The following is a 21,700-nucleotide window of genomic DNA, read 5'->3' as shown; positions in this document are numbered from 1 at the left end:
CACAGAGATTCTGTTCCTTTCTCCATTTCTATTACATCCTTTTTGCCACCTTTCAACCAGAGCTTCCAAAATGTGCCCATTTTCCTCAATGGAAACTTCCCCTTCATGGTAGTCAAGGCTCTCAACTACGGCCATCCCACTTCCTGCCTTCCAGAACTATGATACAATTCCATATTCTTCTACGAGGCTCCATATTTGCTCAACCATCCTGCACCATTTCCAAACAAATACATCCTCCCCCTTTCACGATTCCAAAGGGTGGATTCCCTCCGTGCCATCCCAGTTCACTGCTGAATCACTTGTTTCTGTCCCCAGCATCTCACGGAAGCAGCAGACACACCACCTGTCCTTTCACCTGTCCCTGTAAAATGTTCCAATTCTGACAAAAGGTCGTCAACCTAAGACATTAACCTATCTTTCGCTCTCCATGGATCCCCTGAATTCGTCGCATTTTCTGCTTTTATAACAGCTTGTGTTATTTCTGTCAACCTGCACCACTGAAATTCTTCCCCATGCTAACCATCAATGCTCACGGTCTAGGAAATCCTGAATTTGGTAGCATTTGTCAAGCTGTTGAGTGCTGGAGATGGAATTCATAAAAATGCAATTGTGTATGGTCTAAAATGGAAAGGGGTTTGAAGTGCCAACATTCATGGTTTTTCTCCTTTGAATTTTTTCTCCTCTCCGTCTTCCCAAGTTCCAAATACTCCATCCTACATCTTAACCTTATAGTCGAGAGGCTTTTAAAAACCAAACTTGCTTCTTGATTAACTTTGTCTTTTCCTTCATTTTTTTTCCAACCTTTAGTGTGTCCCCCATTATGCATTCTGGTCCATTTGCCTCGGCTTCCCAATCTTAAAAAGAATCCTTCATAACACCTGTGATTACGCTGACACAAATGACCAAAAACAATGGATGCACTACCTGAAATTATACCCAAAGGAAGCCTTGCTACCTTGGGATTTAGAATCGAGCCTCCTGAAGGAATAATGAGGTTTACATTCTGAAGCTGCCTTATCCAGGTCACAGTTCCAGCTTATAATTACTCCCAGTATTCCTCCCTGTATAATACAGAAACAAAGGACAGGATGAGAATCAATGCACCACTAGAGACACAAAGTACAGATCCTCCACTAAATTCCAACTATTTTGTGCTGTTTAGACCCAGGCCCAAGGACCTGTCTGAAGGACAGGAAACCAAAGTGTATTTTAAAAATGTAAAAATTGATGCAAACTTTGGACTTTTGGTTGATTTTTTTTGATGATTAGAAAGTATATGTGCAAAACATTCCTCAGGAATGCACTAGAACCCATAGAATAGATTGCACTTAGTCAACTTAGTGAGTGGCATCAATATTCCAAATTACCTTTTGTTATTCCATTCTTTCTTATGCTTTTAAAACAACACTGGATTTTACGGGCACCTACATATTTCCACTACCTAACCCCCCTCCACCCACACCACAACCACCATCACCAAAAAGTCAGCTTGCCCATCTGAAACCTGGCTGCTCCACAGTGATATACGTTGGGAGCAGTCTTAATTGATTCAGAGTTGCACCCCTGCCTGGTCGGAGGTTTCACCCCAGAAAGCTGCCGGCCAATCAGTTTATCTGAAGCTCTGTAGTCCCAGCAATGCCAGGATTAAGCGGTGGCCATTGTTGGTATTACAGGCAGTCCCCAAGGTAGAAGACTGATGGAGCCCAGATGAAAGAGAAAGGGCGTGATTCAATGAAAAGGTTTCCAAGTGTGATAGCCAGTGACAACTGCCACAAGCTTCCCAGCGTTCGGCTAGCAAGGCTGGCACCGTAATCAAACATTAATTGGCCCACTTAGGGAGGCCCTCATGGGCTTCACGCCGCAAAGCATGGCTTGCCATCCAATTGTGCTTGCCAGCCCCCCCCCCACTAACAAGGTAGAGCAGCACTAAAACTGTTTTTGCACAGCCAACCCCACTCAGCTGGCAGCCATGGTGCCAAAACGACCGGCCCCATGATTTGGGGATGCAGACCTGCGCAGGCTCCGAGAGACGGTTGAGGCCAGGAGGGATGTCCTATTCCCCCAGGGGTCCCGAAGGGTAAACCACAGGGCAGCCAATGCCGCCTGGGAGGAAGTGTCAGCAGCCATCATCTCGGGCAACGTCACCAGGAGGTCCGGCACCCAGCGCCACAAGGTCAATGACCTACATTGCGCCACACTGGTGAGTTGGCACCGGACCCCCCCCACCCAAGGGAATGTGATTGGCACTGCCCCTGCCCAGTACCATGCCATGCCCTTGGCTACGCATGCTTCCCACATTGACCATGCCCCCCCCAAGCGAACCATCCACTTCACCTCAAGCGCCCCCCACCCGAACCATGTGCGTGGTTAACGATGCCCTCTCTGTGTCCCCGCAAGAGAAGTTGTCCCACAACCATCAGAAAAGGGCCCAGACGGGCGGTGGGGTGCCGGACATCAGAATCCTCACCACCTTCAAGGAATATGCCTGGAGGTTACAGGGGTGGCCAAGGACAGAGCGGACACCAATGTGGGGGTCGGCGCAAATCACAGAGATGAAGATCCACTGAGCCCCAATCAGATGGACTGTCAAATATGAGTTGTTAATGCCATATGGAATGACCCATCCCTCCCACTGACCACATTCCCATTCTCCCGCAGGAACTCCAGCCGATGGCGCCAGCCCATCCGGGGTGGTTCACCCCCCACCCCATCCCAAGCCCCCCATGAGAACACCTCCAAGGATGTCATCAAAGATGTGTAACAGCTATCATCTCCACCAGTGCAGGGGCACGCACCTTGATGGGTAAAGGTCGCGGTTAGGCATCTGGGGCACAACCTGGTGAGGATCACATATTTGCTGATGCACATCAGGTGGAGGCAGAAATGTCCAGGCGAGACAGCAGTTGGAGGTCTGCTGGATCCCGGGACCAAGCTGGGTCCCAGTCGGATGCTGAGCCTCTGGAACAGGTTCACCTGGAATTGATGCAGACGACAGGGTGCGGCCGTGATATTCAGAGGGGCATGTCAGTAACACACCAGCTGGCCCACAGTTGATTGGAGGAGTCCCAGAGGCTGCGGCTGTGAGAGATGATGCCGGCAAAGCGTGTCACCGAGGCCAACACTGCTAGAGTGGCGACCGCAGTGGAGAGCCTGGTGCACAAAGTCAGCAGCATCAGTGGAGGTGTCCAAGGCGTGGCAGTGATGACCGTAGCTGAGGACCTCGGTAGACTGTCAAACTCACTGGGGACGTGACCCAGTACCAGGCGGACCTTGATGAGGTGCTGCAGGACATGTCCCAGTCTCAGATGGGCATTGCCGACGCACCAAAGAGCATGTCCCAGTCACTGAGGAGCATCGCCGAGGGTGTTGAAACCATGGTGCAGATATTGGGGAGCCGCCAGGGCTGGCAGGGCCAGATTACACAATGGGAGCTGGGGCTCAATCCAGCTGGCTCTCTGTCCCAATGTGAAGCTTAGGGCCCTATGGGCACAACCGGGAGTGACGATGATGGCTACCAGCTTCCCAGAGTTCCATCCCTCTGATGATGCCACATCTCGCAGTCAGTCCAGTGCGGCACGGGAGGTATACTGGTGTCATCAGCCAGGTCCAAAGCTGGTACCATTTATCCCCCAAGAGCCAACTGGCCATCCTGGGGTGGTCCTCGAAAAGGCCAGGGATGTCTCACTGGCCCAGGATGTATCTGTCGTGCCCACTCCCTGGGAATTGTGTACACATGTGCATGATGTTAAGGTGGTGGTCACTCACGAGCTGGATGTTCAGGAAGTGGAACCTCTTCCTGTGGACGTAGGGCCCTCCCTGATGGCCCGGTATGAGTAAGGTGACATGCGTGCCATCTATTAGCCCCTGGACCTAAGCATCCCGGAAATGGTGGAGAACCCTGTTGTCCGGGCATCTTGTTGTGCTTGGTCTGTGTCAAAGTTTATATAGTTCGCTGTCTGGGAAAACGGTATCCATGACCTGTTGGATGCACCTGTGGGCTGTCGCTGGAGAGATGCCACACAGGTCCCCACTCGAGCTCAGGAATGATCCAGAGGTGTAAACGTTTAGGACTGCAGTGAAGGCCACCAGGAGTGGGTGTCCTCTGCTTTCATGTCCTGCCAAGTCCACGACGATTTGGCACAGGTGCTGTAATTCTGCTTGTTGAGGTGGAGCTCGAAAGACCAGTGACACATGTACACCTTGTGCCATCATGGGCCTCCCCCTCTGGGTCTCACCCTGGCCTGATGGGCAGCCAGGTCCTCTGGAGGTGGGGCAGGGCCGTGCACATGGGCCGTTGCCTCGAGTTTCTGTCAACACTGCCACTGCCTCCACCTTCTCCAGTGCCTGGCCACCCAGCCTGCCAGCAGCACCACGCGAGGTTCAAAATATCGTCCATACCATTCAATATCTGTAAGGAATTGAGAGAGAGTGTGAGACTGACAAACAGCGATGTCCTCCATCCCGGGACCCTCCAGTCCCCCCATTGCTCTCCTTCACCCCTTCCCCCCCTTCCCCCCCCCCACCTGGCACGCCCTGCCCATGCGCACACAACCGCAGCAAGGTCCTCTGCGCACTGGACCCCACACCCTGTACCCCAGACGCCCACACATAATGTTATCTGGACCAGCCGCAGGTTCCCTCCTCGTTGCATTCATAGAATCACAGAATTTACAATGCAGAAGGAGGCCATTCAGCCCATCGGGTCTGCACCGGCCCTTGGAAAGAGCATCCGACTTAAGCCCCACGCCTCCACCCTATCCCCTTTACCCCGGTAACCCAGGAACCCCACCTCACCATTTTGGACACTAAGGGGAATTTAGAATGGCCAATCCACCTAACCTGCACATCTTTGGACTGTGGGAGGAAACCGGAGCACCCGGAGGAAACCCACACAGACACGGGGGAACGTGCAAACTCCGCACAGACAGTGACCCAGCGGGGAATCGAACCTGGGACCCTGGAGCTGTGAAACAACTGTGCTAACCAGTGTGCTACTGGTCTGCCCCATTCACCCATCCTTCGGCCGCAGTAATGTCCTCGGGGTTGGGCCCCATCCCCTGGGTGTTCGGGTGTTGGCTGTTGCACCCATGGTGTTGCCTCCTGCCGCATTCAGGCACAATTTCCAGGCATCATAGTCTGATTGGGAGGCTAGGCAATAACCCCCACATGCTGCATGGCACGCCTATCCACAGGAATCCACTTGGGATGTGTGAAGTGTTCACTTGACTATGATTGCCAATTCCCTGTTATCAATAGCCTTCAGTCACATGGTCAGAGGCCTCCATGGTCAGCGGGAGTTATGGGTAGTCAGTGAGGAAGACAGGCAAAGACTAGGGTTGCCACCAGAAGGGGTGCACATGACCCAGGGGTTGGCGTGGCAGACCCGCGCTTGGTTGCCCCCAACCCGACTCTGATAGCCCCATCCCCCATAATGGCCCACCCCAACTGAGGCTGGACATCCCCGGTTTCCCCCAGCCTCCCCAACACCCCCTCCGAGCTCCAGGACAGCAACCCCAGTGCCCCCGGGCTCATTGCCTGTGAATGAAGATGGCTACTCACCTCCTCGGGTCCCCGCAGCAGCCCTTCCACCAGGTTCATGTTTTTCAAAAGGAATACTAATCGGTGCTCATGTGACCACTTTCTGGGAAGGCGATTCGATCACGGGAGGCTGTTGGACATCGGGTGGCTCCCTTTAATTGTGTGGAAATCAGGCTTAAGTGGTGATTATTGGTTTCTCGCTTTGCTGTGGCGGGATCCCGATTTCACCTACGGGAGTGGGCCGGTTGCATCGCGAATGGTTTGGCATCCGGTGGGGTTCTCGTTTTTGGCCTCTGTTGCTATTTACCGGTCTTGTCGCGCTCTCGCTCGAGCGCAACAAGGCCACTAAACGCACCCTAAGTCTGGGACTTTGAATGGGTCTGGCTGGCAGAATCCAACACTGCTGGAGGGTTATGTGGGTGTGGGGTGGGGGGAGGGAGAGGTTAGGAGTCTACTTGAGAGGCCAGAGGGGGAGGTTAAACAAGAATTGTGGGTATGTGGTGACATGGTAGCATAGTGGTTAGCACACCTGCTTCACAAGACCAGGGACCCGGGTTCGATTCCCACTTGGGTCGCTGTCTGTGTAGAGTCTATACGTTCTCCCCGTGTCTGCGTGGGTTTCCTCCGGGTGCTCCGGTTTCCTCCCACAAGTCCTGAAAGACGTGCTGTTAGGTGAATTGAACATTCTGAATTCTCTCTCTGTGTACCCGAACAGTCGCCGGAATGTGGCGACTAGGGGATTTTCACAGTAACTTCATTGCAGTGTTAATGTAAGCCTACTTGTGACATTAATAAAGATTATTATTATGTTCTCGCAGTGGGGCACTTTCGTACATCATCCTCAGTCAACGGGCCCATGGGAATATTTTGGAAAGGTGAGGATTGGCAGAACAATAAACTGAATTTCAAACAAAAGTTGGGGTTTTAAGAAAATAAATGATTTCTGAGTAAAAGTAAGGCAATGCAAAAGCAAGAAATTGTTAAGTTAAAATATATGTACTAAAATTGACCAGCATGTGAGAGGGTCAGTGTGAGCATGTGCATGTGAATGGGTTGGTTTGTGATGCTGAAAGTGATAAATCTAAGACTGGGTCTAAGGCCAACTCATTCCTACGCACGCAATCTCTCACATTCACCCCCACACACACTGGGCTCTGTTTTCGGGACTATGTCCCCACGCCGTCGTGAAAACTGTGGCCTTTTACTGTGGCGTCCAAAGGCCCCAGATTCACTGCCTTGCAGGGGGCTAGCAGGCAGCTGTCGTGGAGCTCGCAGCTCCAGCTGCCGATACGACTCCCCGCACTTCCGGGTCAGAGGCCATGCATGCGCACGGCGGCGGCCTCCAGCGGCTGCGCCGTGCTCCATGGTGGACTCAGACCGCGGACCTGGACTGTGAAAATAGTGCCCCTGATCGGCCGCTTGCCCGACCCGGACTGCCAGCACAAAAATACCCAGACTCGAATGAGGCTCCCCCGCCCTCCATTTGGCCTGCCCCTGACTGTGGTGGCCACAGTCTGAGTCCACAGCCACCTCGGGAGTTTCCCGAATGGCACGACCAGGTTAGATCCACGCCATCGGGAATTCGGCCTGTTGGGGGTGGAGATAAGCGGGGTGGGCCTCTTGCAATGGCCTCAGGTGATGGATACTCTGCGCGGCATACTTCCCGAGAAGTCAACATCTACAGTTAGGGGGTGGCATTCTCCAATCCGGTGCGACGGCACTTCCGCGAATCTCTGCGGACTCGCCAGTCGCACGTGCACGGTCGATGCGGCGCCAGTCGAGGGCCGTTGGAACGGGCCCCCACGGCAATTCTCCGCGGTCCTGGTGGAGGGGCGGGGGGAATCTGACTCCGAGGGGGAGGCCTTAGCGGTGGCCAGGCCCGCGATCGGGAGCCACCAATTGGCGGGCTATTGTGATCTGGGGGGGACCTAACTTCCTCCGCGTGGGCCCGCTGTGTGGCTCCGCCATGTTGGCGTCGCCTGCGCATGCGTGGACCCGCTTGCGGCTGCTGTGTGCATGTGCAGCCGCGCGGTCTGGACAGCAGGGCCCCGCCGGCACCTGAGCAGCGGGACGCACACCGGGGCCTGCTAGCCCCCTGGAAAGCGGAGAATCACCCCCAACTTTCAAGGAAAAAGTCCGGAGTGATTCTCGTCCGTTTTCCGGCGGACGTGGGGACTTAGTCCCCAAAAGGGAGAATGCCGCCCAGGATGTCCAAATTGTCATCTTCTCCGTTAAGGGATAGGGTGAATAAAGCAAATTCCTTTCTTGTGCAGCGTGGACTTTGATTTGTTAAATGCATGATGCCTCCTTGCCAGGTCTGCACTTCTGTCTCGGTAGATCCTGATTGAGTGGCATTGATAAGTAACATCCTTTGCCCACCGAAAAATAACTCCTTGGGTGAAATTCTCCGTAATCGGCGCGATGTCCGCCGACCGCCGCCAAAAATGGCGCAAATCAGTCCAGCTCCGCATCTTGGGGGGCCGAGCCCCAACCTTAAGGGGCTAGGCCCGCGCCGGACGAATTTACGCCCCGCCAGCTGGCGGAAAAGGCCTTTGGTGCCCCACCAGCTGGCGCGGAAATGACATCTCCGGGTGGCGCATGCGCGGGAGCGTAACGGCCGCTGATGGCATTCCCGCGCATGCGCAGTGGAGGGAATCTCTTCCGCCTCCGCCATGGTGGAGACCGTGGCGAAGGCGGAAGGAAAAGAGTGCCCCCACGGCACAGGCCCGCCCGCGGAATGGTGGGCCCCAATCGCGGGCCAGGCCACCGGGATCCCGGAGCCCGCCCGCGCCGCCTTGTCCCGCCGGTAAGGTAGGTGGTTTAATCTACGCCGGCGGGACAGGCATTTTAGCAGCGGGACTTCGGCCCATCCGGGCCCATCCGCCAACCGGCTCGGCGTGATTCCCACCCCCGCCGAATATCCGGGGCAGGATTCTCCACTCCCGCGCCGAAGTCGCCGCGCCGTCGTGAACGCCGTCGAGGTTCACGACGGCGCGAAATGGCCCCGGTCCTGACAGATTCAGGCCCTGACAATGGGCCAGGATCGGGGCCGCGTCATCTACACGCGCCAGGCCTTGTCGCCCGCGTACAAGCGGCGCCGCATAGATGACGCGGCCAGCGCCGCATAACGGGCGTCATCCACGCATGCGTGGGTTGGCCGGCGCCAACCCGCGCATGCGTGGTTGCCGTCCTCTCTAAGTCCGCCCTGCAAGAAGATGGCGGACGGATCTTGCGGGGCCGCAGAAGGAAGGAGGTCCTCCTTTAGAGAGGACGGCCCGACGATCGGTGGGCACCGATCGCGGGCCACCCCACATCTGAGGTACCCCCCGGTGCAGGAACCCCCCTCGCCCCCCCGCAGGCCGCCCCCCCAGCGTTCACGCACTGCTCACGACTGCAGCGACCAGGTGTGGCCGGCGCCGGGGGGAACCCGCCGTTTTGGCCTGGCCGCTCGGCCCATCCGGGCCTCAGAATAGCGGGGGTGCCGGAGAATCGCCATTTTCGGTGTCTCCGGCAATTCTCCGGCCTGCGGCCCGCGAAACTCGACTGGGCCGTTCCCGCTGCTTGGGAGAATCGCGGGAGGGCGTCGGACCGGCGTCGCGGGAAATTTTGGTGGCCCTGGCGATTCTCCCAACCGGCGTGGGAGTGGAGAATCGCGCCCCGGTGTCGGAGAATTCGGCAACCGGTGGGGGCGGGATTCACGCCAGCCCCCGGCGATTCTCCGACCCGGCGGGGGGGTCGGAGAATCTCGCCCCAGATTCTTCCAATTAATCTTTCGGCTCCAGAGCCGAACTTCATTGGGATTTGTTGAGCTCAGTGGCCAGGATGTTGCTCAGAGTTTCGTTTTTTAGAAGTATGGGGGAGCTGGCAGCCACATTGGCTGTTGCTGTTTCTGCAGGGGTATATTTATCATTTAATATCTTCTGGCCTGTTTTAAATTCTTGGGCATATTTTAAAAACTTGCTCTTGGAGTGTTTAAATTAATTTTTTGAGGCAGCAAAAAACGATATACCGACGCATTAAGAACTTGTAAAAAGGATCATCGGGATAAACATCATGTGCGCTTCCCTTACATTGCACAACTGAAAGTCATTGAGACATTCAGTTATTTACACTCACCTGCACTCTCACTCACACAGTCAGAGAATCATAGAATTTACAGTGCAGAAGGAGGCCATTCAACCCATCGAGTCTGCACCGGCCCTTGGAAAGAGCACCTTACTTAAGCCCATGCCTCCACCCTATCCCTGTAACCCCACCTAACCTTTTGGACACTGAGGAGCAATTTATCATGGTCAATCCACGTAACCTGCACATCTTTGGACTGTGGGAGGACACCCACGCAGACACGGGGAGAAAATGCAAACTCCACACTGACAGTCACCTGAGGCTGGAATTGAGCCCAAGACCCTGGAGCCGTGAGGCAGCAGTGCTAACCATTATGCCACCGTGCCGCCCCTAGGCAACTAAGAACAGTTTGTCCAAGTGGAGTGGGGGGAGGAGGAACAATGGTAACGGAAAAACAGAGCAATGGAGGAAATTAAAATAAATTGATAGAAATACAAATGGAGTGAAGGTGGAGGAGAGTTCACAGCCTGAAGTTGAACTCAATGTTAAGTCCAGAAGGCTGTCTTGTTCCTAATCGGAAGATGAGCTTCGGGCGTCATTCTCCGACCCCCCGTCGGATCGGAGAATCGCCGGGGGCTGGCGTGAATCCCGCCCCCTCCGGTTGCCGAATTCTCCGGCACCGGATATTCGGCGGGGGCGGGAATCGCGCCGCGCCGGTTGGTGGGCCCCCCCCGATTCTCCGGCCCGGATGGGCTGAAGTCCCGCTGCTGGAATGCCTGTCCTGCCGGCGAGAATCAAACCACCTATCTTACCAGCGGGACAAGGCGGCGCAGGCTGGCTCCGGGGTCCTGGGGGGGGCGCGGGGCGATCTGGCCCCGGGGGATACCCCCACGGTGGCCTGGCCCGCGATCGGGGCCCACCGATCTGCGGGCGCGCCTGTGCCGTGGGGGCACTCTTTTCCTTCCGCCTTCGCCATGGTCTCCACCATGGCGGAGGCGGAAGAGACCCCCTCCACTGCGCATGCGCGGGGAAGTCATTTCCGCGCCAGCTGGCGAGGCACCAAAGGCCTTTCCCGCCAGCTGGCGGGGCGGAAATCAGTCCGTCGAGGGGCTAGCCCCTCAAGGTTAGGGCTCGGCTGCTCAAGATGCGGAGGATTCTGCACCTTTGGGGCGGCGCGATGCCGGACTGATTCGCGCCGTTTTTGCGCCGGTCGGCGGACATCGCACCGATTGCGGAGAATTCCGCCCGAGGTTCTGTTCCTCCAGTTTGCGCTGGGCTTAAGAACAAAGAAAAGTACAGCACAGAACTCTCTCTCACGCACACAGGCACTCTCCCACGCACACACGTCACTCTCTCTCTTGCGCACACAGTCACTCTCTCTCTCGTGCGCACACAGTCTCTCTCACGCATGCACAGTCACTCTCTCTCTCTCGCGCACACAGTCTCTCTCACGCACAGTCTCTCTCACGCACAGTCTCTCTCACGCACAGTCTCTCTCACGCACACACAGTCACTCTCTCTCTTGCGCAGTCACTCTCTCTCTCGCGTACAGTCACTCTCTCTCTTGCGCACACACAGTCACTCTCTCACGTACACAGTCACTCTCTCTCTTGCGCACACAGTCACTCTCTCTCTCGCGCACACAGTCTCTCTCACGCACAGTCTCTCTCCCTGCTTCTATCTTAACTATTCCCAGCATAATTGTATATGTTTCTATAAGATCCTCCCTCATTCTTCTAAATTCCAATGAGTATAGTCCCAGTTTACTCAGTCTTTCCTCAGTAATCCAATCCTCGGGCAGCACGGTGGCGCAGTGGGTTAGCCCTGCTGCCTCACGGCACTGAGGTCCCAGGTTCGATCCTGGCTCTGGGTCACTGTCCGTGTGGAGTTTGCACATTCTCTCCGTGTTTGCTTGGGTTTCACCCCCACAACCCAAAGATGTGCAAGGTAGGTGGATTGAACACGCTAAATTGCCCCTTAATTGGAGAAAAATGAACTGGGTACACTAAATTTATTTAAAAAAATAAGCCAATCCTCTCAACTCCGGAATCAACTTAGTCAATCTCCTCTGCAGCCCCTCCAGTGCCAGTATATTATTTCTCAAGTAAGGAGACCAAAACTGTACACAGTACTCCAGGTGTGGCCTCACCAGCACACTATACAGCTGCAACATAACCTCCTTGTTTTTAATCTCCATCCCTCTAGCAATGAAGGACAAAATTCCATTTGCATCTCTAATTACCTGCTGCACCTGCAAACCAATTTTTTGTGATTCATACACAAGGACACCCAGGTCTCTCTGCACAGCAGCGTGCTGCAAATTTTTACCATCTACATAATAGTCCTTTTTGCTGTCATTCCTATCAAAATGGATGACCTCACATTTACCAATATTGTACTCCATCTGCCAGACCCTTGCCAACTCACTTAAACTATCTATATACCTCTGCAGACTTTCACTGTCCTCTGCACACTTTACTCTACCACTCATCTTAGTGTCATTTGCGAACTTTGACACATTTAATTTGGTCCTCAACTCTACATCATCGGGCAGCATGGTGGCGCAGTGGGTTAGCCCTGCTGCCTCACGGCGCCGAGGTCCCAGGTTCGATCATGGCTCTGGGTCACTGTCCATGTGGAGTTTGCACATTCTCCTCGTGTTTACGTGGGTTTCGCCCCCACAACCCAAAGATGTGCAGGGTAGGTGGATTGGCCACGCTAAATTGCCCCTCAATTGGAAAAAATGAATTGGGTACTCTAAATTTACTTTTAAAAACTCCACATCATCTATGTCAATTGTAAACAATATGCGGTTCCAAAACTCACGTACACATAGTTACTCTCTCTCTCACGCAATACAGTCACTCTCACGCAAATACAGTCACTCTCTCTCACACACATAGTCACTCTCTCTCACGCACATGCAGTCACTCTCTCTCATGCACACACAGTCACTCTCTCTCCCACGCACATACAGTTACTCTCTCTCTCACACACCATACAGTCACTCTCTCACGCACACACAGTCACTCTCTCCCTCACGCACATACCGTTACTCTCTCTCTCACGCACCATACATTCACTCTCTCTCTCACGCACCATACAGTCACACTCTCTCACGTGCACACAGTCTCTCTCACGCACACTTGGCAGATAATGAGGAGCATCGATAAGGTAGATAGTCGACATCTTTTCTCAAAGGTAGAGGAATCTAGAACTAGAGGGCATAGGTTTAAGGTGAAGGGAGAGAGATACAAAAGAGACCAGAGGGAAATTTCTTCACACAGAGGGTGCTGAGGATCTGGAACTGGCTGCCAGACGCAGTGGTCGACAAGGATACAATTTTGTCCTTTAAAAAGCAGTTAGACAGTTACATGGGCAGGGTGTATATAGAGGGAGATGGGCCAAATTCAGACAAGTGGGGCTAGCTTTGTGATAGAAACTGGGCGGCATGGACCAGCCGGGCCGCTGGGCCTGTTTCATGCTGTAAACCTCTATGACTCTGTGACACACAGTCACACACTCTCTCACGCTCACACAATTATTCTCGCTCTCTCGCACACACACATACACTCATTCTCTCTCTCTTTCTCTCTCACACACTCACAGTCACTCTCTTTCACACACACAGTCACTCTCACTCTCACTCCCTCACACCTACTCATTCACACTCTCTGACTCACACTCTCACTCACGATCTCCCAAATACAGCAGGAAGTATCTCCAACCACCATTCTGACCTGGGGCTCACAATGTCACCACACCCCAATTATTGTGCAGTGACAGCTGTAAGAGGCTGTGGGCAGGATTCGTATTTATGCATCTCTGTTCATACAGCCAACTCAAGTCTGAAACCCACGAATGCCATGTCACTGGCTTTCCGCGATGTCTTCTGGAATATGTCCGATATCTTCTGGAGTATGTCCATCCAGAGTTGACAACCCTACTTGTCTTCTGCTACCACGCACAAAATAGCCCTGGAAGTCTTTAAGAGGCCGTATATTTATCCACTCCCTTTAAGGAGTAAGGTATCCGGAAGCACTTCACAGGAATGTTCGGGAAATATTCGGTTGGATGACCAAAAGCGGGATTAAGGAAGTACATTTTAAAGAGCATCCTAAAGGAGTTAAGAATGACAGGGAGGTTTACATAGAATTTACAGTGCAGAAGGAGGCCATTCAGCCCATCGAGTCTGCACCGGCTCTTGGAAAGAGCACCTTACCCAAGTCCACACCCCCACCCTATCCCCGTAACCCAGTAACCCCACCCAACACTAAGGGCAATTTTAGGCACTAAGGGCAATTTAGCTTGGCCAATCCACCTAACCTGCACATCTTTGGACTGTGGGAGGAAACCGGAGCACCCGGATGAAACCCACGCAGAGACGGGGAGAACGTGCAGACTCCGCACAGACAGTGACCCAGTGGGGAATCGAACCTGGGGCCCTGGAGCGGTGAAGCAATTGTGCTAACCACCATGCTACCGTGCTGCCCTTTGCTACCATGCTGCCCTTAGTTTAGGAAGGAAATTCCAGAGCATAGAGCCTTGTGAGCTGAAGGCACAGCCACCGATAGTGGGGTGTTTAAAATTGGAGATGCACAACAGGCCAGAATTGGAGGAGCACAGCTACCAGGAAGGGTTGTAGTGCTGGAGGAGATTACAGAGATAGAAAAAGATTAGGCCATAGTGGGATTTGAAAACAAGAATGAGAATTTTTCCATTGAGCTGTTGGTTGACTGGACACTAGTACAGATCAGTGAGTGCAAGGATGATGCAGGAATAGTGCAGGTCAGTGAGTGCAAGGATGATGGATGAACAGAGCTTGGTGCGGCAAATTTTGGATTATTTCATGTTTAAGAAGAGTAGAATGTGAGAATAGATATCACAAGGCAAGGCATAGGATAAAGGGTTCAGCAACAGATGAGCTGGGACATGGATAGAGCTGGCAATGTCACAAAGGTGGAAATAAATGCTCTTAGTGACAGCGTAGGTATGTCATCAGAAGCTCATCTCAGGATCAAATATGACAGCGAGGTTGTGAACACTTTGAGTCAAACTCCATCAATTTTGAAGGTTAGACGGGCAGCATGGTGGCACAGTAGTTAGCACTGCTGCCTGCGGCACTGAGGACCAGGGTTGGATCCTGGCCCCGGATCACTGTCTGTACAGTTTCCACATTCTCCCTGTGTCTGTGTGGGTTTCACCCTCACAACCCAAAGATGTGCAGGGTAGGTGGCTTGGCCACACTAAATTGCCCCTTAATTGGAAAAAAATAATTGGGTATTCTAAATTTTTTCAATAAAATAAAAATAAAAATTTTGAAGATTTGGATTACTGGCTAAGATATTGAGTTTGATGGCGGGACACGAGACTGGGGATGGGACGGCAGGACAGTGAGGCTGGGGACGGGACAGCGAGGCTGGGGCGTGATGGCGAGGTGAGGCTAGGGGCGAGACAGTGGAAGCGAGGCTGGGGGCGGGACAGCATTGTTGGAGGTGATATTGAGAGGCCTAGATCGAGTGGATGTGGAGAGAATGATTCCACTAGGTGGAAAAACTAGAACCCGAGGGCACAGCCTCCGACTGAAGCGACCAAAACTGAGATGAGGAGGAATTTCTTTAGCCCGAGGGTGGTGAATCTGTGGAACTCTTTGCCACAGAAGGCTGTGGAGGGACAGCGAGTCGAGGCTGGGGAGGGACAGCGAGTCGAGGCTGGGGAGGGACAGCGAGTCGAGGCTGGGGAGGGACAGCGAGTCGAGGCTGGGGAGGGGCAGCGAGTCGAGGCTGTGGAGGGACAGCGAGTCGAGGCTGGGGAGGGACAGCGAGTCGAGGCTGGGGAGGGACAGCGGGTCGAGGCTGGGGAGGGACAGCGAGTCGAGGTTGGGGAGGGACAGTGAGTCGAGGCTGTGGAGGGACAGCGAGTCGAGGCTGGGGAGGGACAGCGGGTCGAGGCTGGGGAGGGACAGCGAGTCGAGGCTGGGGAGGGACAGCGAGTCGAGGCTGGGGAGGGACAGCGAGTCGAGGCTGGGAGGGGCAGCGAGTCGAGGCTGGGGAGGGACACGAGTCGAGGCTAGGGAGGGGCAGCGAGTCGAGGCTGGGGAGGGACACGAGTCGAGGCTGGGGAGGGACAGCGAGTCGAGGCTGTGGAGGGACAGCGAGTCGAGGCTGGGGAGGGGCAGCGAGTCGAGGCTGGGAGGGGCAGCGAGTCGAGGCTGGGGAGGGACAGCGAGTCGAGGCTGGGGAGGGGCAGCGAGTCTAGGTTGGGGAGGGACAGCGAGTCGAGGTTGGGGAGGGACAGCGAGTCGAGGCTGGGGAGGGACAGCGAGTCGAGGCTGGGGAGGGACAGCGAGTCGAGGCTGGGGAGGGGCAGCGAGTCGAGGCTGGGGAGGGACAGCGAGTCGAGGCTGGGGAGGGACAGCGAGTCGAGGTTGGGGAGGGACAGCGAGTCGTGGTTGGGGAGGGACAGCGAGTCGAGGCTGGGAGGGACAGCGAGTCGAGGTTGGGGAGGGACAGCGAGTCGTGGTTGGGGAGGGACAGCGAGTCGAGGCTGGGGAGGGACAGCGAGTCGTGGTTGGGGAGGGACAGCGAGTCGAGGCTGGGGAGGGACAGCGAGTCGAGGTTGGGGAGGGACAGCGAGTCGAGGTTGGGGAGGGACAGCGAGTCGAGGTTGGGGAGGGACAGCGAGTCGAGGTTGGGGAGGGACAGCGAGTCGAGGCTGGGGAGGGACAGTGAGTCGAGGTTGGGGAATAGGGTTGAGAGAACAAGAAACATATCTCATAAATAAGATGAGCTCAGAGAGGCCATGAGAAGAGATGGGAAAGAAACGAGAGAAACCATGAGTTCAGAATTAGGTCGGGGAAACCTTGGAGGAAGTTTAGATGATTACTTAGGGGAAGAAGGGTGGATTGGTCAAGGAACTGATCAAACCGTTTCAATCGTACTGTCAAAGAGGTCCATGAGCTCCAAGAACTTGGGGTGAGGATGGAGGAGACAAGGCGAGGGTTTATGGTGATAATTTGTGGTAAAGCAGCCAGAGATTTCCTGTGTATTCCAGGATAATCCTGGAATAGTGAACAGTTTTGTAAGTGAGAGGAAAATCTGAGAGTGTTTCATGTGGACCGGCCTGATCTGACCATGAGTGGCTAAATCAATATGTTTCTCTTGGACTTAAGGATTCAAAGATGAGGGGATTTTGAGATTTTGTAACTGCAGTTGTTAGTGAATTATGAGAAAGGGGCAGATGTAGAAGGAAGTAGGGTTGGGAGGCAAACTGGGCTGTGAATGGAGAGCAACAGAAATAAATGCTAAGAGGTGGCCTTATCTGTTATTGACACAATGGGACTAAGCAAGGTCACGTGAGATGACAAGGTCAATGGGTGGCTGTGAATCTTATTCGGACGTTTTTGGAGAGAAATTGAGAGGATAGGAAGACAGTGAACGTGAGAGAAGAAAAAAACTTAATGCATTGAGATGGTGGTTGAGTTCACCAATAATGAGACATGACGTGGAGTCAAGGCTGAGGGAGGAAATCAGTGAAGATATATTAGTGAGAAAATGTTGGTGGTAGAGAATGAGGATTTTAAACGTGCAGTGAGATACTCAGAGGAGGAGAAAGTGGAAAAGGGGTAAGGGGTCAGACCAAGTTGTGATTTGGTGATAAGGGCCACAACTCAATGGTCTGGGCAAGGCATGGAGCGAATGGTATCAGTGGCAGGGTACTGCGTTCAGGGGGAAGATGTAATCATCCCTCAGCAAGGTTCCTGTCAAAGGCCATGCTTTCTTTGCAACCATCCAGAGTCGTTTCATGGATAGCTAATGCCTTGTTCACAAGTGAATGTACTCAGTTGGCACAATGGACGACAAGATCAGTGAGAGGTTGGGAAGAGACAGTTTGGGTTGCTGCTCACGAAGATGATAAGCACCATGATGGGCTCTTCAGGGAATCCCAAGATTATAGGCCTTTGTAAGGGAGTCAAACCTGGGACAGAGGCAGGAAAGTAGGAGGATTGAGGAGTCCTTAAGGCTGTGGAGGATTTGAGAGGTCAGAACACCTCACAATGGAGAACTGAAATAAGGTTTGACAACAGGAGAGAGGAACCTCGGAAAGGTAAAGAAAAGCGGCAAAATAAATAAAGATAGGAATGATGGGCTTGTGTCCAGAGTGGCAGCCAAAACACGTAAGCAAGTGGACAGAGAGAAAACTGGAGTGACACACGGTTGATATATAGTAATCATTAGGACACATATATACTGGTCATAAACAAGGAATAAAGAGGCGAGAATAGAGAGTCTATAGTTAAAGCCAGAGGATCCTAGGATGGGATAAAGTTGACGTGGTGGGCGGAGGCAACAGTCAGACTGTTGCCCAAATTTGGAGATAGCGTCTGGCAGGTGAGAGAGTCCAGAAGCTAATGGAAGGATAGAGTATTGGACTAATGGAGGTATTTCCCTGAGAATGAATATCCAGGCATGCAGAATCGATCACGGGGTAAAGATGATGGCGAAATTGGACAACACCATCCAATGGTGTCCAATCCAGAAGCAGCAGAAAAATGTACTTCAGCCCAGGAGAGTGAAGCTCTGGCAAGGAACCAGACTATCGCTGAAGCTGAAAAACAAGTAGAACCAGTACACCAGTTCCAGACACAGCAAGAAACTGCAGCAGTGGGCGGGGAGAGGGGGTGGGGGTAGTGGAGTGGAGGGGGGTGGGTTGAAGTGTCAGCTCATCAAAGTTACTTCAAAAGAGGCACAGAAACTGAGAATTAACTGGAGGAATTTGCAAGCCAAATTTGAGAAATGATCCACTGAGGAAAGCAAAAAGCAGACATGGTCAGGAGGTGGGAAGTAGCAGTTTAAACTAGCAGTTAATTTGTGGCCCACGCTGAGTTACACCCATTAAACACCCACCCTAATTGCCCGTGAAAAGGGGGCGTTGCCTTCTGGAACCACCGATGCCCATGTGGTGTAAGTACGCCCACAGCCTTTAGCGAAGGAGTTCCAGAATTTTGACTCGGTGACAGTGAAGGAATGGCAATATAAGTCAGGATGGTGTACGACTTGGGAGGGAAACATTTAGGTGGTGGATGTTCCCATGTGTCTGCTGCCCTTGTGCTTCTAGGTCCAAGGTCACACGTTTGGAAGTTGCTGTTGCAGAGTATTACTCTGTTGTTTGACCAGCCTGCGGGACAGCTCTCCCAAATTTGCCTTACATTCCCAAATGCTAATGAGGAAAAACTTCAAAGTGGTGACTAGGAAAGGTGTGCATATGTTGTTTCTGGTGCCTAGGTCATGCTGGTTTTATTCTTATTTGACTTTTCAGTGGTGGTTTGAAACACCACTCGGCAATTTCAGGAGGCGGTTAAGTGTCAACCACATCACTGTGGGTCTGGAGTCACAATTAGGCCAGATCAGGTAAGGATTGGAGATTTCTTTCCCTCATGGACATTAATGAACCAGATGGGTTTCAGAACAATCCAGTAGTTTCATGATTATCATTGCAGAGACTAGCTTTATATTCTAGATTTAGATTTGTCACGTGCACCAAGGTACAGTGAAAAGTATTGTTTGCCGTACAGTCCAGGCAGATCTCTCCATACATGAAAACATGGAACATATGATCAGTGCACAATATAAATACATAGACATTGGGTGATGCATACTGAATGTGGTGCTAGAACTGTACAGAAGATGCATAGTGTCATGTGAGAGTACCTTTAAGAAATGGGTGTTTAAGAAATGTACCTTTAAGAAATGGGAGTTTATCAGTGATGTCAGAGTGTGGGTGGAGCTGGGCTGTCTGTCAGCTTTTTACTTTCATTTTAGGCTGTTTGCTGCAGGGTGTGTTTTAGTTTCGTTTTCAATGTTGGAGCTGAAGCCAGACAAAGCAGGTGGACTGCTGTTCTCTCTGCCATGAAAAGATTATCGCTTGATCATTTGGTGAATTCAGAATTATAAATGTTTTCAGTAGTGAATGTAAACCTGATGTGCTTCTGTTAAACGGTGTTTCTTTTGTCTTCTGGATGTTGTTTGGGAAGTTATTAAGGATTACTTAGTGTTGTATTCTTTGGGGGTTGTATTTGAATTAATGGTTGCTAAGATGTTCACTGTATGTTTTAAAAAGGTTAACTTGAGTTCATAGAATAAACATTGTTTTGCTTTAAGAAATGCTTTCCCATTTCTGCTGTACCACACCTGTAGAGCGGGCCGTGTGCTCCCCATATCACAATCTATTAAAAGTTGTGGGTCAGGTGAACTCCATGATACACTTTGGGGTTCTCTAAACCCTGGCCCATAACAATAGAAAGATCAGCTCAGTCCATAAGAGGACCATTCAGAAGACTAGTAACAGCGGGGAAGAAGCTGAGTTTGAACCTATTGGTGTGTATTCTCAAACTTTTGTATCTTCTGCCCAATGGAAGAGGTTGGAAGAGAGAATAACCCAGATCGGAGGGGTTTTAGATTATGCTGCCCGCTTTCCCAAGGCAGCGGGAGGTGTAGACAGAGTCAATAGATGGGAGGTGGGTTTACGTGATGGGCTGGGCTCTGTTCACGACTCTGAAGTTTCTTACGGTCTTGGGCTGAGCAGTTGCCATACCAGGCTGTGATGCAGCCAGGTAGGATGCTTTCTATGGTACATCTGTAAAAATTGGTAAGAGTCATTGTGGACATGCCAAATTTCTTTAATTTCCTCAGCAAGTATAGGTGCAGTTGTGCTTTCTTGGTCGCAGCATCGATATGGGTGGACCAGGACAGATTGTTGGTGATGTTTACACCTCGGAATTTGAAGCTGTCAACCATCTCCACCTTGGCACCATTGATACAGACAGGGGCTTCCTGAAGTCGATGACCAGCTCCTTAGTTTGGCTGACATTGAGGGTGAGATTGTTGTTAATGAATTATGCCACTAAGTTCTCTATCTCCGTGGAGTTTGCACATACTCCCCGTGTCTGCATGGGTCTCACCCCCACAACCAAAGATGTGCAGGGTAGGTGGATTGGCCATGCTGGAGAAGTGGAGCATCGTGAGGTTATCCATGGGCTTGCAGTAAAGCCAAGTGCTGAGGTGACCATCCTTGATGGAGATGAGTGTGTCCAAGAATGCAATCGGATGACACACGCATCTCCATCAAGGACGGTCATCTCAGCACTTTGTTTTACCGCAAGCCCACAGATAACCTCACGATGCTCCACTTCTCCGGCTTCCACCCTAAACACATTAAAGAAGCCATCCCCTATGGACAAGCCCTCCGTATACAGGATCTGCTCAGACGAGGAGGAGAGTACAGACATCTACAGACGCTGAAAGATGCTCTCGTATGGACGGGATATGGCACCCAATTCATCAATCAACAGTTCCAACGTGCCACAGCAAACAATCGCACCGACCTCCTCAGAAGACAAACACGGGACACAACCGACAGAGTACCCTTCGTCATCCAGTACTTCCCCGGAGCGGAGAAACTACGACATCTTCTTCGCAGCCTTCAACACGTCATCGATGAAGACGAACATCTTGCCAAGGTCATCCCCATTACTTGCCTTCAAACAACTGCGCAACCTCAAACCATTGTTTGCAGCAAACTACCCTGCCTTCAGAACAGCGACCACGACACCACACAACCTTACCATGGCAATCTCTGCAAGATGTGCCAGATCATCGACATGGGTACCACCATTACACGTGAGAACCACCCACCAGGTACGCGGTACATACTCGTGCGACTCAGCCAATGTTGTCTACCTCATACGCTGCAGGAAAGGATGTCCCGAAATGTGGTACATTGGTGAGACCATGCAGACGCTGTGACGACGGATGAACGGACATCGCGCGATAATCGCCAGGCAGGAATGTTCCCTTCCAGTCGGGGAACACTTCAGCAGTCAAGGGCATTCAGCCTCTGATCTCCGGGTAAGCGTTCTCCAAGGAGGCCTTCAGGACGCGCAACAACGCAGAATCGCCGAGCAGAAATTTATAGCCAAGTTCCGCACACATGAGTGCGGCCTCAACCGGGACCTGGGATTCATGTTGCATTACATTCACCCCCCACCATCTGGCCTGGGCTTGCAAAATCCTACCAACTGCCTGGCTTGAGACAATTC

General features: G+C 52.5%; 1 protein-coding gene across 2 annotated transcripts in view; it reads right to left on the bottom strand.

Moving 5' to 3' along the window:
- p2rx2 (purinergic receptor P2X, ligand-gated ion channel, 2) overlaps positions 1–21,700 on the bottom strand; it is a 167,924-nt gene that overhangs the window by 58,836 nt on the left and 87,388 nt on the right. For both annotated transcript variants that reach the window (XM_072487117.1, XM_072487197.1), the window contains exon 8: positions 925–1,061. In XM_072487117.1, coding sequence (XP_072343218.1) covers positions 925–1,061 — 137 coding nt within the window. The remainder of the gene's footprint in view (positions 1–924; positions 1,062–21,700) is intronic.

Source organism: Scyliorhinus torazame, chromosome 1 (genome assembly GCF_047496885.1).
Source record: "Scyliorhinus torazame isolate Kashiwa2021f chromosome 1, sScyTor2.1, whole genome shotgun sequence".
Taxonomy (NCBI): Eukaryota; Metazoa; Chordata; class Chondrichthyes; order Carcharhiniformes; family Scyliorhinidae; genus Scyliorhinus; species Scyliorhinus torazame.
The sequence above is the reverse complement of the archived record's forward strand: the minus strand, read 5'-3'. Positions and strand labels throughout refer to the sequence as shown.